The sequence below is a fragment of the Dendrobates tinctorius genome, unplaced genomic scaffold (assembly GCF_039654945.1).
Source record: "Dendrobates tinctorius isolate UK_male_01 unplaced genomic scaffold, ASM3965494v1 ptg000159l, whole genome shotgun sequence".
Lineage (NCBI taxonomy): Eukaryota > Metazoa > Chordata > Amphibia > Anura > Dendrobatidae > Dendrobates > Dendrobates tinctorius.
In genome coordinates this window covers 15,047,560-15,066,884 of record NW_027361826.1, presented here as the reverse complement: position 1 = coordinate 15,066,884, position 19,325 = coordinate 15,047,560, and the positions used below count along the sequence as shown (strand labels likewise).

The 19,325-nt window shown below is 44.3% G+C and overlaps 1 protein-coding gene across 4 annotated transcripts in view; it reads left to right on the top strand.

Moving 5' to 3' along the window:
* The window catches only part of CENPP (centromere protein P), a 383,707-nt gene that overhangs the window by 355,634 nt on the left and 8,748 nt on the right, over positions 1 to 19,325 (top strand). For 3 of the 4 annotated variants that reach the window (XM_073549589.1, XM_073549588.1, XM_073549590.1), the window contains exons 7-8: positions 5,733 to 5,812; positions 9,387 to 9,478. In XM_073549589.1, coding sequence (XP_073405690.1) covers positions 5,733 to 5,812; positions 9,387 to 9,478 — 172 coding nt within the window. Of the gene's footprint in view, positions 1 to 5,732; positions 5,813 to 8,211; positions 8,285 to 9,386; positions 9,479 to 19,325 lie in introns of those variants that run through there. The other variant, XM_073549591.1, reaches the window with a different exon arrangement.

Here is a 19,325-nt window from a genome sequence, read left to right as displayed (position 1 = left end):
AATAATCAGAACCTCCCACTCCCGTCTTCAAGACTATACACGTGCTGCGCCAATTCTTTGGAATGCACTTCCCAGGTCAATACGATTAGTCCCCAATCCCCACAATTTTAAGCGTGCCCTGAAAACGCATTTATTCAGACTGGCCTACCGCCTCAACACATTAACCTAATCTATCCCTATGTGGCACAGCCAAAAGTTTTTTACCGTAACCAGGTTCCCCGCATCATGTTCGCACATGCTTTATGCATCTATTAGCCCTCTGCATCCGTACTGTTACACACTTAACATTATGGCTGGTCCATACAATCAGGGCAACTGTTACCACCCACCTTTCGTGTCTCCCCTTTTTTCCTCATAGATTGTAAGCTTGTGAGCAGGGCCCTCATTCCTCTTGGTATCTGTTATGATCTATGTGATTATTGTTATGCTGTAATGTATAATGTCTGTACAAGTCCCCTCTGAAATGTAAAGTGCTGCGGAATATGTCAGCGCTATAGAAATAAAATTTATTATTATTATCACATACAGATTCCAGTAGCCCCTCCTCTATAAAGTATCACATACAGGTTCCAGTAGCCCCTCCTCTATAAAGTATCACATACAGGTTCCAGTAGCCCCTCCTCTATAAAGTATCACAGACAGGTTCCAGTAGCCCCTCCTTTATAAAGTATCACATACAGATTCCAGTAGCCCCTCCTCTATAAAGTATCACATGCATGTTCCAGTAGCCCCTCCTCTATAAAGTAACACATACAGATTCCAGTAGCCACTTCTCTGTAAAATACCACATACAGGTTGCAGTAGCCCCTCCTCTGTAAAGTATCACATACAGGTTCCAGTAGCCCCTTCTCTATAAAGTATCACATACAGGTTCCAGTAGCCCCTTCTCTATAAAGTATCACATACAGGTTCCAGTAGCCCCTCCTCTATAAAGTATCACATGCATGTTCCAGTAGCCCCTCCTTTATAAAGTATCACATACAGGTTCCAGTAGCCCCTCCTCTATAAAGTATCACATACAGGTTCCAGTAGGCCCTCCTCTATAAAGTATCACAGACAGGTTCCAGTAGCTCCTCCTTTATAAAGTATCACATACAGGTTCCATTAGCCCCTCCTTTATAAAGTATCACATACAGATTCCAGTAGCCCCTCCTCTATTAGTATCACATACAGGTTCCAGGATACTGACGTGTACACTGATGTATGAATCCGCAGACCTGGCACTGCTGCTGGTATCAGCTTCTCCTCTCCAACACACAAAATCAGTTTGATGCCAAAATCCCATGTAAGCCTGTAATAGACCTGTGCCTTGGCTGCTTTATCCACTGGCAACCTCCACAATCAGCCTCTGGGACACCGGCCTTACCAGTCCTCTGTCTCTACCTGTGCCCTAGAACTAGATGCCAGTAGGCAATGATTAGAACTGAGTAGAGGTATAAAACCTCTGGTGTGTATGGTAAACCTCTGTGTCTTTATAACGGGGTAAATTGCATATCTCCCAAACCATCATAAAAGCTTTTTATATGCCACTTTTATAGAAATGATTGATGATATGTATATGTTGTGTACACTCTGTTGTACTGTGATCCACAGTATGGTTGTTCATCCTGTAATCGCTGGCTTTGTTGGGTTGCCCAGGGCTGCTGTATTGATAGCTTCTGGCTACCTCATTGTCACAGTAGGTGCCATTATCTGCTTGGGTCCAGGAAAGATCCAATGCTGACATAGGTGTGTGGGCTAGGGCGCAGAAGTATTGCTCCTTTACACTGGTAGGTTAGGGCTGAGACATGAAAGGGCGACGTCTACCAAGACATGTGTCAACGGGCTGAAAGAAAATGTCTGCAAGTGACTGCCCGAGTAAAAGCAGCAAAGTTGGTCACTTTGAGAAAGTCAGCCAAACAGGCTCAGACGTGCCAGAACGTTGTCTTGGACAGCAAGTCGATGAATTGGTAAATAGAGTACCTTAGAAACTGGGTGGCCCATCTGATATTTAACCATGAGAGGAGCCATCTCTCGGGCTATTTGGGATTTGTTAAGCCTCCCATATGCAGAATAAGATCAACCGATATCAATGGATTTGACTGACAGTCTACTGTGCATGGAGACCCCAGGCAGGTGATTAAAGATCCAGAATGTTTGGATTTTGGATTGGCGATAGTTTTCTCCTACCAGAGATATCTGGCAGTAGGGCTTTCTTAGAAAACACTGGAGGGTTCGTCAGTGCAAGCGGCTCCTATGTATGGGAGGGACAATGGAGCTAGCTGCCGGCCAAACAATCAGATAAACTTTCATTTGGTAAACAGCCATAAGCTGTATGGAGGGCTTTAGCCTTCATCTATGTGAGATTTAGTGACAAGCAGCAGCTTGCCCGCGCTGTGACCTGTAAGATAAAGTTCTCTGTAGTCAATGAACTGGTGGACTCTAGAAGGAGAATGTTAGCCCAATAGATAGCTGAGAAAATATCCCTTCTCCTCTATACAATGTATAGTTTATATTGTACAGTATACAGCAAGTTGAAGTTGTCACGATAAAGTGGTCAATTTAAAGATACATTGACCTGCGTGACAAAAAAGTTACAGTAATCCGTGTGAAGTTCTGTAGAGGAAAACTAGTAAAACTTAGAGAGAAAATTAGTCCTGATCCACCACATCTTATGCGAACCTAAACCGTATATGCTTTATTACTTGCTAAAAAATTCTACCAATCTCTCTTTAAAAAAAAATAAATAAAAAAATAAAAAGCAAAGGAGACAAAATGGGTTGAGCTGCACTGTCTTCAAAGGATGCTGAAAAGACAGGAATCGATTTCTGCAGTTTATTGGTCAACGCATTTCGAAGTTTTCAAACTTCTTCATCAATGGTTTTGGCTAATCCGTGGTCTTGTCCTGATAAAGAAGTTTGGAACTTCAAAATGCTTTGATCAATAAACGGCAGAAATTGGTTTCTGTCTTTTTATCATCCTTTGACGGCAGCGTTTACAGTACTTTTGGTTCCTTGCTCGTGGGTCGGCAGCAGCCTAAGTCTTTTTCAGTGGTGCTGTGCTCACAGCCCACTCAGGTGAGCACAATAGTGCATATTCTTTCCCAAACCATCATCCCAGATAAGATACAGTTGGTTGTTTGTAATATTCTACCAGTTTTTTTGTTTGTCCACTATTAATGCTTTAAAACGAACCTGTCACCAGGTTTGTCCGATATAAGATACGACCACTGCCTTTCAGTGCTTATCACCGGGGGGCGGTCAGGCCCGATGTGTGTCGCAGGTCCGAGTCCGGCGCCTCCCATCTTCTTGCTATGCCGCCCTCCTGCTTGCTACCTTGTTCCCGGCATCATGCTCCTTTGCAGGCGTACTTATCTGCCCTATTGAGGGCAGAGCAAAGTACTGCAGTGCGCAGGCGCTGGGCCTCTCTGATCTTTCCCAGCACATGCGTACTGCAGGAATTTGCTCTGCCCTCAACAGTTCTTTTTCGCTTTTCATTAGTACTGATTGTAGCTTTTGTGAGCACTCCAGGTGCACTTTATTCCCAATCAGTCAGAAAAGTTAAGTCTCCTTTAAATTTGAGAAATTTTGATAAAAGCTCTGAGCCCTCTAGGAACACGGTTCAATTCCACGTATAATTTTAGTGATTTCACTGTCCAGAACAATCTGATCTCCTTTTCTGACAGTATGGAAATTTTTTGTTCAAGGGATCGGATTCCCATAACTTGTAATTCATCCTTTAAATTACATTCTGCAAAAGAAACCTCCCCTGTGTCTTCTCTACCTGCTTGTAGACCGCTTTTATTACTGGAGGTGGAGGGTGGATTTTCAGGAGGATCGCACTCCATGCTATTAGTGTTTCCACCATTATTAATGTTCATTTAACACAAACCTCACCACTGTGCCCTACACAGGGTTTAGATTTAACGAATGCTTATAGTCAAGAAGTAGACACCAATTGCTGGGATTAGGCAGTGTTAATAAGCCAACACCTCAGAATGTCTCCTTAGGATCACTTCAGGGTGGTGCATTCGTGTAGAAAGCATTGAAAGAATTGGAGCACTCACCCGGATCCTTGCTGATGTGCAGTTTATTATTCCATTGTAGGAGATGGCATCAAAAACATCTTATAGTGCGGTGTGCAGGTGGCAGGGGAGCTGTGCATGTGAAAGAGCCTGACGGGCTACGGACTAAAGTCACCTGGCTAAATGAAAGAAGTCAAAATGCAAGTTCCGCTGTGGAAATTGCTCCTTCTTCCATCTCCATCTGCCTGGTAAAATTCTGAAGATAGGAGCGATAACGCATGTGACGCACCCCTGACCAGCATGGACCCATAGAAGCACTAAGATGGCACGATACGGCCGTAGTCCGTCAGGCTCTTTCACATGCACAGCTTCCCTGCCACCTGCACACCGCACTTTAAAATGTTTTTGATGTCATCTCCTACAATGGAATAATAAGCTCCACATCAGCAAGGAGCCGGGTGAGTTCTCCAATTCTTTCAGCTCTTATTTATGATGTTGTTACCTGCGCAGGCGCTTTGTGGTTTCCAGTTAGTTGCACAAAATTACCTGTTGGTTGATAAACATGGTGACAGAAAGCATGACATCCCTGGAGGGGCGATTGTTTTCATGCTGTCAATATGATGTCATAGATGTACATCTGTTATAATGCCTCAAGAAGAATAATTCATCTGCCACCAAATACATTGTTCATGTCTAACAATGAGGTCAAAATATGCAAAACACAAGCCGCGGAGACACCATCACATGTTTCTCAACGCAAGCATTGACTAGCCAGGTCTTTCCCCGGGAAGGAACAACCACGGGAAGGGCAGTCTCCAATGAAGGAAACCACCTATGCCAAAACATGGTATCCATCCACAGACAGCTGTTTCGGGGTATTGCCCCTCATCAGTGTGGAGTAAGAAACTGGCTGGTAGGAGCAATGCCTAGTAGAAGACTGTGAAAAATGAGGACTAATGACCTCATGGAGATCAACATCCAACACTGCGGAGACACCATCACATGTTTCTCAACGCAGTGATTCTAGAGCAATGCCCCCATCCCTTATGGGAAATATGTAAAATATGCAAAACAGAGCCGCAGAGAACTACTGTGCATGCCCAAGATTCCCAGCCCCGCAGTGTGAATAAATCAGAACAGACTGTGGGGCAGGATCTCGGGCCGTGCGTCCACGCAGGTGAGATTAGGTAGACATCATGTGATGTCAGTGGACGGGCAGCACTAACTGCCCATGCCCAAGAAAAAAGATTACAGCGCAGGCACCAGGAAAACAAATGAACGCTGAGGAGGCGGCGCCAAGAGAAAAGGAGGAAATGACTGATGGATGTGAGGCGTCTGTGTCCGGGGGGGAAAGACCTGCCCCCCGGACAAACTACAGGTATGACGGACAAATTATAAAAGAGATTATTTCAGGGGTGGAAAGGACGCCAAATAGAAGAGCCACCTTGACAGAATGCAGCATTAGTGCTGCACAAGGCTCTTTTAGTTAAAAACACCTGGGGGGGGGTGACAGGTTCCCTCTAAAGGTACAAAAGAAACCAAATGTGGCAGGTCGCCAAAGAAGAGACAGAGGAGAGGTATCTACTGGGTTTTTTTAAAACTGCAAATTGATTACCGGTAATTAGTCATACACATCATGATAAAAGTTTTTATTTAAGAAAAAGTGTTTATTCAAAAATAATAATTCTATATTTCTATTTATGAAAACCCAAATTGTGTTTCTTTTCAGGTTAAATACCCACTTGCAGTTGGTCTTCCATTGGGGTCTTCAGCTGATTACATGGTTCTTATGAACCAAGACCTTCCCGGGTATGTAAAATAAGAAAAATAGTTTCCGTTTGTATTTTCTTTCTTTTTTAAGAAGTGTGTCTCACAACTGAAGACATTTGTTTAGTTTCCAATATATGACATTAATGAACTACTAAAAGGCGAGGCATTCAATGTGTCCTCTCACCATGGACTGGGAAAAAAATAAAGCTGCACAGTCCCTGCACTGCAGTAACCAATGCAGCACTGTCAATGTCTGTGCTGCCTTGTCTAGCACTACATCTCGGCCCCATTCAGCCACCATCAATAGAATATTATGGAAAACCTCTAGCTTGGTTTCTTCCACAAGTTTACCATCCATAGAATCATATGCAGGATTCACTAAACTATCTCAGACAGATGTCTGTCCAGCCTGTTTGAAGACTTCCATTGAAGGAGAACTCACCATCTCTCGTGGCAGCCTGTTCCACTCATTGTAAAGGAAAAACACCATATGCACAACTTCAGAAGTTGCTCAAGTAGGTCCCCACACCATACATGAATAATAAAGAAAACTTGGCACTCAACTTCTAGTATTTTTTGGATTTATTAACGCAGCCAGAAAATAATAGACGTTTCGGCCTCACTGGCCTTCATCAGTAATAGACTGCAGTATAGTAGTTAATCGCATTCAGTGTGATAGTGGAAGTGACACCATAGTCACTTTAAATGTGCCTGGTCATGGAGCCTGAATGGTCAGCTGAACAACAGTGGATTCTGGGTCACTGATGTCTGCATGCCGGCACCCCCACCCACCCAGGTACTATTTGATTCAGGCTCCATGCCCAGCGCCTAGTGCATGACCAGGCACATTTAAAATGACTAAAGTGTCACTTCTATTATCCCACTGAATGCGATTAACTACTATACTGCAGTCTGTTACTGATGAAAGCCAGTGAGGTCGAAACGTCTTATTTTCTGGCTGCAATAATAAATCCAAAAAATATTCTAGAAGTTGAGTGCCATGTTTTCTTTATTGTTCCACTCATTGGTCACCCTCACTGTCAAAAAGTTTTTTCTAATATCTAATCTGTGTCTCCTCCCATTGTTTCATTCCATTGCTTCTCGTGTTTCCATGTTCAAATGAGAATAAAGATGATCCCTCTACAATGTGACAGCCCCTCAGAGATTTGTAGACAACCATTAAGTCTCCTCTTCGCCATGTTTTTTGCAAGCTAAACATTCCAGATCCTTTAACCGTCCTCGTAGGACATACTTTGCAGTCTGCTCACCATTGTTGTAGCTCTTCTCTGAACTTGCTCCAGTTTTTCAATGTCTTTTTTAAATTTGGTGACCAGAACAGGACACAGTATTACACATGAGGCCTGACCAAGGAGGAGTAGAGGGGATAATTACTTCACGTGATCTAGACTCTATGCTTCTCTTAATACATCCAAGAACTGTTTGCTTTTTTTGCTGCTGCATCACACTGTTGACTCACGTACAGTCTGTGATCTTTTAGTATACCCAGGTCTTTTACCCACGTGCTGTTGCTTAGTTCTATTCCTCCTAATCTGTAGATGTAATTTTTGTTTTACTTGCCCAGATGTAGAATCTTGCATTTCTCCCTGTTAAATACTATTCTATTAGTTACTGCCCATTGTTCCAGTTTATCTAGATCCTTCTGAATCCCTTCTTTACCTTCACTAGTGTTAGCTATCATGCTTAACTTTGTACCATCTGCAAATTTGATAGGTTTACCTTTAGTTCCCTTAACTATATAATTTTAAAAATGCTGAACAACACTGGGGCCAGGACAGAGCCTTGTTACACTTCACTTGAAACACCTTTCCAATTGGATGTGCAGCCATTTATTACCACTCTTTGAGTATGATCACTGAGCCAGTTATGAATCCATCTAATCGTAGCCTTGTCAATCCCATTGTTACTACTGAATTGAATGTTGTATTAAGATAGATATTTGTTGAAATATTGTATCAATGAAATGTTGCATGTGCTCACCCCTACTCTTAAAGGAAAGCTATTATCAGAAAATGACCTATTGATTAAAAGGTCTCTGTCAGCACAGAATGACTTTTCAAACTATATCCCACCACCTGGTGCTTCTTTGCGGGGCCAGTCATTTATATACACCTTCCTACCTGCTTGTTTTCCCTGTATCTCAATTCCCCCTCTTCTTTGATCGACAGCTTTGGCGCATAGAGGGGCAAAGATAGAGGGAAACCAAGCAGGTGGGAAGGTGTATATGAATGAAGTCCCGAGCTCCTGTACTTAGTTTGAACAGTCATTCTGTGCTGACAGAATCCCTTTAAATCAGGTTTTCGTGTTAATGTATTTTTTTAGACATTTTTAGGCAATGTGTGTGATTTGTTTTTCACTTTTTTTTAAACAAAGATAATGCAATTTTCACTCTTTTTTTATAATCATACTAACTGTTCTAGACCGGAAGACGTTTCAGCAGGCTCTTATCATCAGAGGCAGGATTATAATGACAGGTAACGCCGCTATACACAGCTGGTAACACAAGATCCACACATCACAATAGGTTATATCACAGCTCACTTCACTGTGGCCTTTGCACACTCTCATTAGATGCTTTGATACAAAAGATAGGGTCAGAGCTTGTTCATTGTGGCTAATATACGCGTTGTTTCCTGAAAGAACAGGAAGATCTAGTCTAAAAAAAAAAGCCAATGTGAAAATGGCAACATTGATGTTTTTTACTTTAACACAGATTGTGATATGAGGGGGGACACCTTGCCTAAAAATACATTTAGCCTAAAAACTGGATTCAAACAATGTCATTTTCTGATAACGCATTCCCTTTAACAAACAAAAAAGTTAGCTATACATAAAGTAAAATGATGTTGTCTTGCAATTGTTGCCCAAAAATCAAAAGATGGTTAATAGTGATGAGCGAACGTGCTGATAAGGTGTTATCCGAGCATGCTCGGGTGCTAACCGAGTGACTTCGATGTGCACGGATAATATGCTTGAGTGTGCATGTCTCGTGGCTGTTTGACAGGTGCAACACATGCAGGGATTTCCGAACAAACAAGGGATCACTTTTTTTATAGAAGCCTTTTAACATACTTCACAAAACAGGCATGGCTTGGTCTGGTTCATCCAAGGAACATGGGGCAATTGTTTTTTTTCATGCATCATCCCATCCGTGTGTAGTGTGTGAGCAATCCGTTTTTATACAGCTGCTGTTCCCTGTGGTCCAGAACAGCAGTGTATCCACCAATAGCACATGCTGTATGGCTGATCCATATAGAATCCGATTTTTTTTTTTTATTTTGCACACCCATCGACTTGACTGGAGGAGACTCACCTGCCACACGGAAGAAACCAGTGCATACTGGGATTTTTTTCTTGCACAGATTTGGTTCATGGTTGCCCCATTGAATAACACAGGTCTGAGCACCATCCGGCGTTTAACAGGCAGCGGTTGGACTGTCAATATGGGCGTGTGAATTTAGCTTGAAAGGACTTTTGGGAGACCTGGTGGGGTTTTCTACAGCCAGTTACTAAGCATTGACGGATATTAATAATTACAAGGAAAATACTGTGTTGGCGAAATACTGGTGATTGCCTTTTTTTTTTATTCATGTAGGTGTGAATTGATACTTGTATGGAAAATAACCATAAATGAAGATGGGTCGGTGACGCCAGTATTGGATTTATTGCCAAAGATACCAGAACAAGGTAATGCAGTCAGTTTTGTAAAAAAAATATATCTTTCCTGTGTCTACATCTTTGTGCCGTGTTAGCCAGAAGATAGAAGAATATTCAGAATTGAGAGTCCTCAGTGGTTGATACCATCTTCTCAGTTAGCCATTAAAAGGTAACACATTGCAAGCTTTCAAGACTACTCAGGTCTCTCCATCAGGCATAGACTAATACAAAATCTGAAGAATAACATATTTTTTGTATTAGTCAATGCCTGATGAAGAGACCAGAGTAGTCTTGAAAGCTCACAATTTACCATCTTTTCAGTTGGCCATTAAAAGGTATCAACCACTGAGGACTCTCAATTCGAAAAATGTAGAGTAATTTTGTGTAAAACCGTTTTGGAACATGTAAATATTAATACCCCATAGATTTTACAGTGCTGGCACGTGTGTTCAGTGGGGATAGAAGAAAAGTCTGCGGCTAAATCCAGAAGGAAATCTGCATTGAAAAATGTTCTATCTGGTTCAGCATTGTAATCCACAGGGCCCGATTCATCAAGATCGGCAATGTTCACAGCGGCCATGATGAGGAGGCGTGCTGGAGTCAGACGCTCCTGGTTCATGAACATGTTCGCTCTACTTCATGAATCCAGAGTGTCTGAAGAGTGATGTGTGCAATCTCGGAAATTTTACGCCAGTCAGGGAACGGAATGAGATTTCTGGAGTAGGGAACACCACAGCTCATCATGAATTAACATTCATTCTAGGTCCACCGGTACTTGCACACAGTTATGACAACGTGGAGAACTAACCCCAGATCTTCCGTGGATGTCGCTTGTGCAAATCATTTACCCAAACAGACCCCATGATGTTGAGATCAGAGCTCTGTGAGGCAGGATCATCACTTCCAGGGCTTTTTATTCTTCTCTTTTCGTTTTCTCCTCCCATTTTTCCAACAGCTATAAGTTTTCTTTAATTTTTCCGTTGTATAGTCATAGTAACATAGTTTTGAAGGCTGAAGGAAGACCTTATGTCCATCTAGTTCAGCCTATTTTTAGTGCAGCTGTTCTTCATTGTTGATCCTGGGGAAGGCAAAAAACCCACAGAGTAGAAGCCAATTTTCTCCATAGGGAAATAAATTCCTTCCCCTAAGCTGGGTCAACCATCTACCTATAATATTGTTATTCGTAACCTTCTATACTGTTACTCACAAGAAAAGCATCCATTCCTTTCTTAAATTCATTCAGTGAGTTGGCCATCACCACTTCCTCAGGAAAAGAATTCCAGAGCCTCACTGCTCTTACCGTGAAGAACCCTCTTCTATGCTGGTGCAGAAATTGTCTTTCCTCCAAACGAAGAGAATGCCCCCTTGTTCTTGTCACAGTCATTGGTACAAACAGTTCATTGGAGAGATCTCTGTATTGCCCTCTGATATACTTGTACATATATATTAGGTCTCACCTAAGTCTTCTCTTTTCTAGAGTAAATAGACCTAATTTTGATAACCTTTCTGGGCATTGTAGTGAACCAGCTCCATTTATCATTTTAGTAACCTGCCTTTGAACCCTTTCAAGTTCAGTAATGTCTATCTTGAGCACCGGCATCCAAAATTGCACACAATACTCAAAGTGTGGTCTGACGAGTGATTTGTACAGCGGGAGAATTATGTTTTCATCTCGTGTTCCCAGACCTCTTCTAATGCATCCCATGACCCTATTTGCTTTGGTGACAGCTGCCTGACACTGGGCACTCCAATTTAGCTTCTTATTGACTAAGATACCTAAGTATTTTTCCATTTCTGATTTCCCCAGCAGTTTCCCATTTAGTAAGTAATTGTAGCATCTGTTTCTCCTTCCCATTTGCATAACCTTACACTTATCTGTGTTAAACCTCATTTGACATTTTTCAGCCCAGTTCTCCAATTTACTCAAATCTGACTGTAGTTGCAAACTGTCCTCCTTTGTGTTAACTACCTTAGGCTACTTTCACACTTGCGTTGTTTTGCGCTGCCTATCGTGCGCAGTGCAAACGCACATAAAAAGCGCATCAAGCGTTTGTGTGCGTTTTTTTGCGGGTTTGGGTGCGTTTTTTAAAAAAAAGCTGCATGCTTTTTTTGCACGTACGTGCGCATTACCATGCGCACCCATAGACCATAATGGGTGTTTGGCTGAAAAAAAAAACGCATTGCGTGCGCATGCGTTTTTTGGGGGGCAAGTCGGACGCACAAAAAATGCAACAGGATGCATTTTGTGCGCCCGAGCGCACCCTACAAAAAAACGCATGCACATACAAACGCGTACAAACGCATGTGTATGCGCACCCATGTAAAAGATAGGGGGGAAAAAAGCATGCGTTTTTTGCGCTAAAAAACAGCGCAAAAAAACGCAAGTGTGAAACCAGTCTTACATAGTTATTAAGGTTGAAGGAAGTCTTTAAGTCCATCTAGTTCAACCCATATCCTGTCCTAACCTGCCCTAACATGTTGATCCAGAGGAAGGCAAAAAAAACCCATGTGGCAAACAGTAAGCTTCACATTGGGGAAAAAAATTCCTTCCCGACTCCACATACGGCAATCAGACTAGCTTCCTGGATCAACGCAATATTAAGGAAACTAGTGTATATACCCTGTAATAATATACTTTTCAAGAAAGGCATCCAGTCCCTTCTTAAATTTTAGTAGGGAATCACTCATTACAACATCATATGGCAGAGAGTTCCATAGTCTCACTGCTCTTACAGTAAAGAATCCGCATCTGTGAGTATGCTTAAACCTTCTTTCCTCCAGACGTAGAGGATGCCCCCTTGTCCCCGTCACAGGTCTAAGAGTAAAAAAAACAGAGATTAGACCTACCGGTAATTTTATTTCCAGGAGTCCATCCTGACAGCACCATGGGGTTGTCCTTCCTTCATCACAGGGACAGGAAATGCACGACAGGTTAAAAGGTCCCCCTCCCACTCTCAGACTCCAGTGATTTTCCAAGTACCACACCAGTATGGATGCAATTATTATTTATTTAGATTTAGTACAAGCATATTATTACCAATACAAATCATCGGGAGGGAACTATCAGTGCTGTCAGGATGGACTCCTGGAAATAACATTACCGGTAGGTCTAATCTCTGTTTTCCAGGACGTCCTATCCTGACAGCACCATGGGGAGTACCAAAGTAGGAATTCGCTTAGTGTGGGACTACTGCTTTTAGCATCTTACGACCGACCGAAGGTCGTCTGGCTAGCTGCTAGCGTGTCCAATTTGTAGTGTCTACAGAAAGTGTCTAGTGTAGACTAAGTGGCGGCCCAGTATATTTGCTCTACTGAGGCTCCCGACGTCTCTGCCCATGACGTTGCTATCGTCCTAGTGGAATGAGCTCTAAGCTCCCTGGTAGGTAATCCCTCAGTGTCGTATGCTGAGGAGATAATTGACTTATCCACCCTGCCAGGGTGTGCGTAGATGCGCCTTTATCTTATTCTACCATTGTATTGGATAAACAATTCTGCGTCCTGTCGCCACTCCTGAGTGGCCTCCAAGTAGCATGTGACCGCTCGTCTGACGACAAATGAGTGAAAGAATCTTACTCCATTTTCCGTGGATGGCAGAATGAGGGTAGGACTATCTCCTGGTTTAAATTCTGGGCAGAATCTACCTTAGGGAGGAATCCTGGGTTCCATTTTAGTATTATGCAATCGTTGAATAGATGACTGTAGGAGTTCTGGACTGACAGGGCCTGGCTTTTACCCAGCCGCTTGGCTGAGGAGATCTCTACCAAAAGGACGTTTTTTTTTTTTTGTGTAAGTCTTGTGACATTTATCTCTGATATTGGCTCGTATGGGGGTCTGCGTAGGGCGGTAAGTACCAGATTTAGGTCCCCCAGAGCATTGTGGGTCTTAATCTCTGTATGGCCTTTGTAAAACGAACCATCCCTGGAAGAGAGGCCAAGGTGAATTAAAGTACTTCAAGCTGCTCTCTGAACTTCCAATGTGCTTTGGACTCAGACCTTTATTAAATCCTGCCTGGGGATAGTTAAGGATTTGAGAGATATCTGGGCAAGACGGATCTATGGGGATACTACCACATTCTGAGCAGAACTTCTCCCAGATTTATGATAGATTGCCCTCGTAACAGGCTTACAGCTGGTCTGCACCGTTGAGATCACTTTGTCGGAGAGACCTCTGGATCTTAAGATCCCTCTCTCAGGATCCATGCTGCCGACTGTAGGTTCCCCAGATTTGGGTGCCGAACTGGGCCTTGGGAAAGTAGATCTTCTGGCGTTGGTAGATGGAGCGGTCCTTCCTGAGCCGTCTTCTTCCGGAGGTGGAACTAACTTCGCCTGGGCCCGAAGAGTATTACTAGCGTCACTCGCCTTTTCCCTGGATCTTTCTGAGGCCTCTCGGTATTAGTGTATGTGCAGACGCTACGGAATCCGCACGGATTTTGCAAAAACCACAGATTATCTGCGGTTTTGCCTGCGGTTTGGTCCTGCGGATTCACCATCTCCATAATGGTGGCGATAGGAACCCGCTGCGGATTCCGCAGAAAGAATTGACATGTCACTTCTTTCTGCGGTTTCAAAACCGCAGCAAATCCGTGCGGATTTTTCCGCAACGTCTACACAGCATTTTTTTTTTACCATTCATTTGAATGGTACTGTACACCGCACATACCCTTATAGGAATAGGGGGAAACCATATAGCAGCCCCCCACTCCATCTCCGATTCAAGGAGTCGACCCCTTTTTTGGATGGTCTGCTGGACCGAGGGAGAAGAATCTCTGTAGCTTGGTGTTCTTCCTTGTCGCGAAGAGGTTTAGCTGAGGGTTTCCCCACCGATGGCGTAAGCCTATGAATGTCTCCTCATTCACTTCCCTCTCGGTGGCTCAGACTTCTTGTCAGTTCAAATAGTCGGCTATGTTGTTCCTGGGCCCTGCAGGTGTATCACTGATATGGAGCGAACCCTGTTCTCTGCCCAGGTGAAGATGCGGGCTGCCAGGTCCTGAAGCTTTCCCCCTGGTGGCGTAGGAAAGATACTGTGGTCACAATGTTTGACCTGGCTTTCCTAAGTTGGCCCTGTGGACTCGACCGGCTTCGTTTTAGTGTCTCCCAACTGCTCGTAGCTCTCTGTAGTTTGAGGACTGTGAACTGATGCTTCCCGGCCATGTCCTTGAAGGTACCTTCCAGATGGGCCCCCCTTTTCTGCTGGCGTCCGTGATGATAGTCTTGTATGGTGATAGGATCCGAGGTCCCTCTGGGCTGATGGATCTTGTGACCGGTTCCCTGTCTCGGAGATGATTTTAGGGCTGGGGATGGTCGAGTCTCTTTGTCCAGAGCGGTCTGCTGTCTGTCCTATTTGACTGAATTTCCTTGTAGACTCCTGTGTGAGCCTGGTTCCACTTTACGCAGGGTATGCCTGCTGTCAGGGTCTCTAGGACCTTTAGTGTAGTCTTTTGGATATTTGATCTCGCCATAGCTGACGACCCCTGTTCCTGATGGCCTCCTTTCCTTCTTCCGATAAACGAGATTCTTGTTTTGGGATCTAACAAGACTCTCAGGAATTTTTCCCGGGTACCGGGCTGCATTCTTCAGGATTCAATCCTAGGTTTCCGGGCGTGGCGATTACCCCGTTGAGTTGTTTTCTTAGCTCTGATGCTGAGAAAGTCCTACAGGTGTGGCACGATGGTTATGCTGCCTCTTAAGTGTGCCCTGATCTTGGCGATCGGCTTCGTAAACCCCGGGTGCTGAAGCTAGGTCGAAAGGCCGAGCATGAAACTAAAATTGTAGTATCCACTTCCCATTTCCAGTGCGAACTGCAGGAACCTCTGAGGGTGGGGGTGGATGGGAACGTGATAGTATGCGCTTCTGGATCTATTGCCTGTTGTGGCGATATGATCTATTCAGGAAATGGTGGTTTTCGGGACTCCATTTGAAATTTTGTATCGGATCCCTTGGTTTAGTGGTTCTAAATTTATAATGGTCCGACTCTCCACCGGAGGTGTTCCTAGAACCGGGACCATTACTTTTGATCTTAGTAGATCTATTACGTCTGCCCATATAGGGTCTATAAGGGTTCTGGGCCGGGATTCGTAACTACAAACCATGCTGGGGGGGCTATAAATTCTCGGGTATAGCACTGGGAACCTGTATTCAGGATCCGCTGGTTCTGGGGGATGAGCCCTTGCTTCCAGGAAGTGTTTTGAGGCGCCCCCCAACCAGTATGGTGTCACTGCCTGTTGAGGAACTTTGTCCTGAGCGAGAAGGGGGATCCTACTCTTCCCCCCTTCTGGTGATACCAGCGAGTCGATTTACCCTCTTTCTATAATCCTGCCTTTGGAAAGGACGGGACCTCTGAAGGGAAAACCTTTGCTTTCCCACGGGCCCGTTTTTTAATGTCAGTGGCATTCTTCCGTGTTGTATCTAAGACCGGTCCAACTACCTTCCTGTCTGAAAAGGTATGGAACCTAACTTATTTTTCAACTGGTAAACCCCTGACCAGATCTTCATCCATAAGACCTGGCGAGCCGTTTTGGGTAAAGAATCATTCCTAGCCGCAAAACACACCGGTACGGCTGAAGCGTCCAACAGGAATCTAGCTGCAACTCTCCCAGGGAAAGGTCCTCTAAGAAATCACTTCTAGGGGTTTCCCCTGTAACTTGGTGCTCTAACTGGTTGATCCTAGATACGTGGATCTGGCGACCGATGTGCCCTATCTGCTACTGCAGACCCAAGCCCTCTTTAGGAGCCTGTCAGCCTCTTGTCCCTGGGTCTTTTGGGGCTAGAGGAATTTTCGAAGGGAATTGAAGTGTTCCTTGACACCCCCCTGGGGATGTCGATCCTAGGAACTCCATCCCAAGTGTTAACCTGGTTGACGGTAGGAGAGCCTGAAGTCTCAGGAGACGAGCCGCTTCTCAGCGTCCTCCCATTCCTCTAGAATGATTTATACTCGTCCGATGATCGACCGGACTCTCATCCTGGCCGCCTAGCGGCTGACACCTGACTAGTGCCAGCTGCTCAGCCTAACACCTCTTAGTGTGGGGTGGAAGACTGAGGTAGCCGTCCTGGGACGGAAGTGTGGACCTCCTATCTGACCCCTATGTGCATCTCAGCTCCGTGCGACCTGCGATTGTGGACTCATCTGCACATGGGATAGATGTATTAGGCGTCACGTTTCCCCCACTGCACAGGGGGAATCTCAAGCCCTGTCCTCTGCGGTCTCCCATCCTTTGCAGAGGTTCCTGCCCAGCAGACGTCAGTCCAGGTGATATGCCCGGCTAACGCTAGGCATCTTGACAAATGCAGTCATGCTGGCACGGACGGGTATTAGATCTGCCTGGTTTCCTGGAGGTTGAAGCTGCAGGAGTCGGTGCTGTCTTTTGCTATCATAAAGTACAGGATCTTTTTGGTTAAAACTCCTGTCTTAAGTATGTCCATCCTGTCCACTACTTAGACATTGGTGGTTCAGGGTGATCGCTGGGTTTCCACAGCGCCTTCCATGGCGTGGTGTCCCGTACTGCTGACCCACCCCGTCGTCCTACCTTGTCTTGAGTGGGTCGACTGATCCTCACGCCGTCGCCGCTTCAGCCGTCGCTGCTCCAGCCGCGTCGCTGCTCCGTTCCCACGCTGGGACGCCACCGGAAGCTATCATCTGGCGCCCGGAAGTGATGCGGCCCTGGGGATGATGCGGCATGTGACGACGGGAGCCGAGAGCCCCGCTGAGGGGAAGCGGCTCAGAGTCCCGCAGCAGCGCTCCACGGGATGCCTGGTGGAGAACCCTCCTTAGGGGGGTGCCGCCTCGGACCATCTGACGGGGAGAGCTGGTGTCTAGACCCCGATCCCCCTGGCCCGTCGGTAAGCTTCTCTTGGATGCCGCGGCTCTCTTCCTCCGCGGCGCTCTCGTGTCTGTCCTAACAGGGACAGGAAAAACACTGGAGTCTGAGAGTGGGAGGGGACCTTTTAACCTCTCGTGCATTTCCTGTCCCTGTGATGAAGGAAGGACAACCCCATGGTGCTGTCAGGATAGGACGTCCTGGAAAGATCATTAGAAAGGTCTTTGTATTGTCCCCGCATATATTTATACACTGTAATAAGATCACCCCTAAGCCTTCGATTTTCCAAACTCAATAACCCCAAGTGTAATAACCTGTCTAGGTATTGCAGACCCCCTAGTTCCCTAATAACCTTGGTCGCTCTTCTCTGCACCCGCTCCAGTTCAGCTATGTCTTTCTTATACACCGGAGACCAGAACTGTACACAGTATTCTAAGTGTGGTCGCACTAGTGACTTATATAGAGGTAAAATTATGTTCTCCTCATGAGCATCTATGCCTCTTTTAATGCATCCCATTATTTTATTTGTCTTTGCAGCAGCTGCCTGACACTGGCCACTAAATGTGAGTTTGTCATCCACCCATACACCCAGGTCTTTTTCAGTGACAGCTTTGCCCAGTGTTTTACAATTAAGCACATAATTATACATCTTGTTCATTCTACCCAAGTGCATGACCTTACATTTATCCCCATTAAAGCTTAGTTGCCATTTATCAGCCCAAGCTTCTAGTTTACATAAATCCTCCTGTAATATAAAATTGTCCTCTTCTGTATTGATTACCCTGCAGAGTTTAGTGTCATCTGCAAATATTGAAATTCTACTCTCTATGCCCCCTACAAGGTCATTAATAAATGTTAAAAAGCGGGCCCAAAACTGACCCCTGTGGTACCCCACTGCTAACCAGGGCTGTGGAGTCTGTAAGCCACAGTTGCGACTCCGACTCCTGGATTTTATCAGACTCCGACTCCTTCATAAATGGCCAATTCATAACAACAAATTTACTGTTGTAAAATATTAAACATCGTGCTTATTCAGTTTCTCACCATCATATAAGTAATCAGACCACTTAGAGCAAAAACTACATTTATTAGAATACAGCAAATAACTTTTATAAACTTTTCTAAACTGTAAGTAAATATGCAATAAACACTTTTATGCAGTTAATAAGAAGAAATCTATAAATTTGTCCTCAGAAAAAGTATTGCCTCTGTCAGATCCTCCTTCATGGATGCCCTCAAATCTGATCTAATTATTTTGAGAGCAGAGAACAACCTCTCTACACTAACTTGTGTTGGTGGCAAAGCAGTAACCACTCGGGCAACATCTCTGACAATACACTTATTCCAAATAAAGGAGATTTAACAATTATTTTAACCCTAAGTTTCTATATAAATTTTAAGTAGATACCATAAACATAAACCAAAAAAATTCTACTTAAAGATTATACAGTGGGGAAAAAAAGTATTTAGTCAGTCAGCAATAGTGCAAGTTCCACCACATAAAAAGATGAGAGGCGTCTGTAATTTACATCATAGGTAGACCTCAACTATGGGAGACAAACTGAGAAAAAAAAATCCAGAAAATCACATTGTCTGTCTGGTTTTTTTTCATTTTATTTGCATATTATGGTGGAAAATAAGTATTTGGTCAGAAACAAGCAATCAAGATTTCTGGCTCTCACAGACCTGTAACTTCTTCTTTAAGAGTCTCCTCTTTCCTCCACTCATTACCTGTAGTAATGGCACCTGTTTAAGCTTGTTATCAGTATAAAAAGACACCTGTGCACACCCTCAAACAGTCTGACTCCAAACTCCACTATGGTGAAGACCAAAGAGCTGTCAAAGGACACCAGAAACAAAATTGTAGCCCTGCACCAGGCTGGGAAGACTGAATCTGCAATAGCCAACCAGCTTGGAGTGAAGAAATCAACTGTGGGAGCAATAATTAGAAAATGGAAGACATACAAGACCACTGATAATCTCCCTCGATCTGGTGCTCCATGCAAAATCCCACCCCGTGGGGTCAGAATGATCACAAGAACGGTGAACAAAAATCCCAGAACC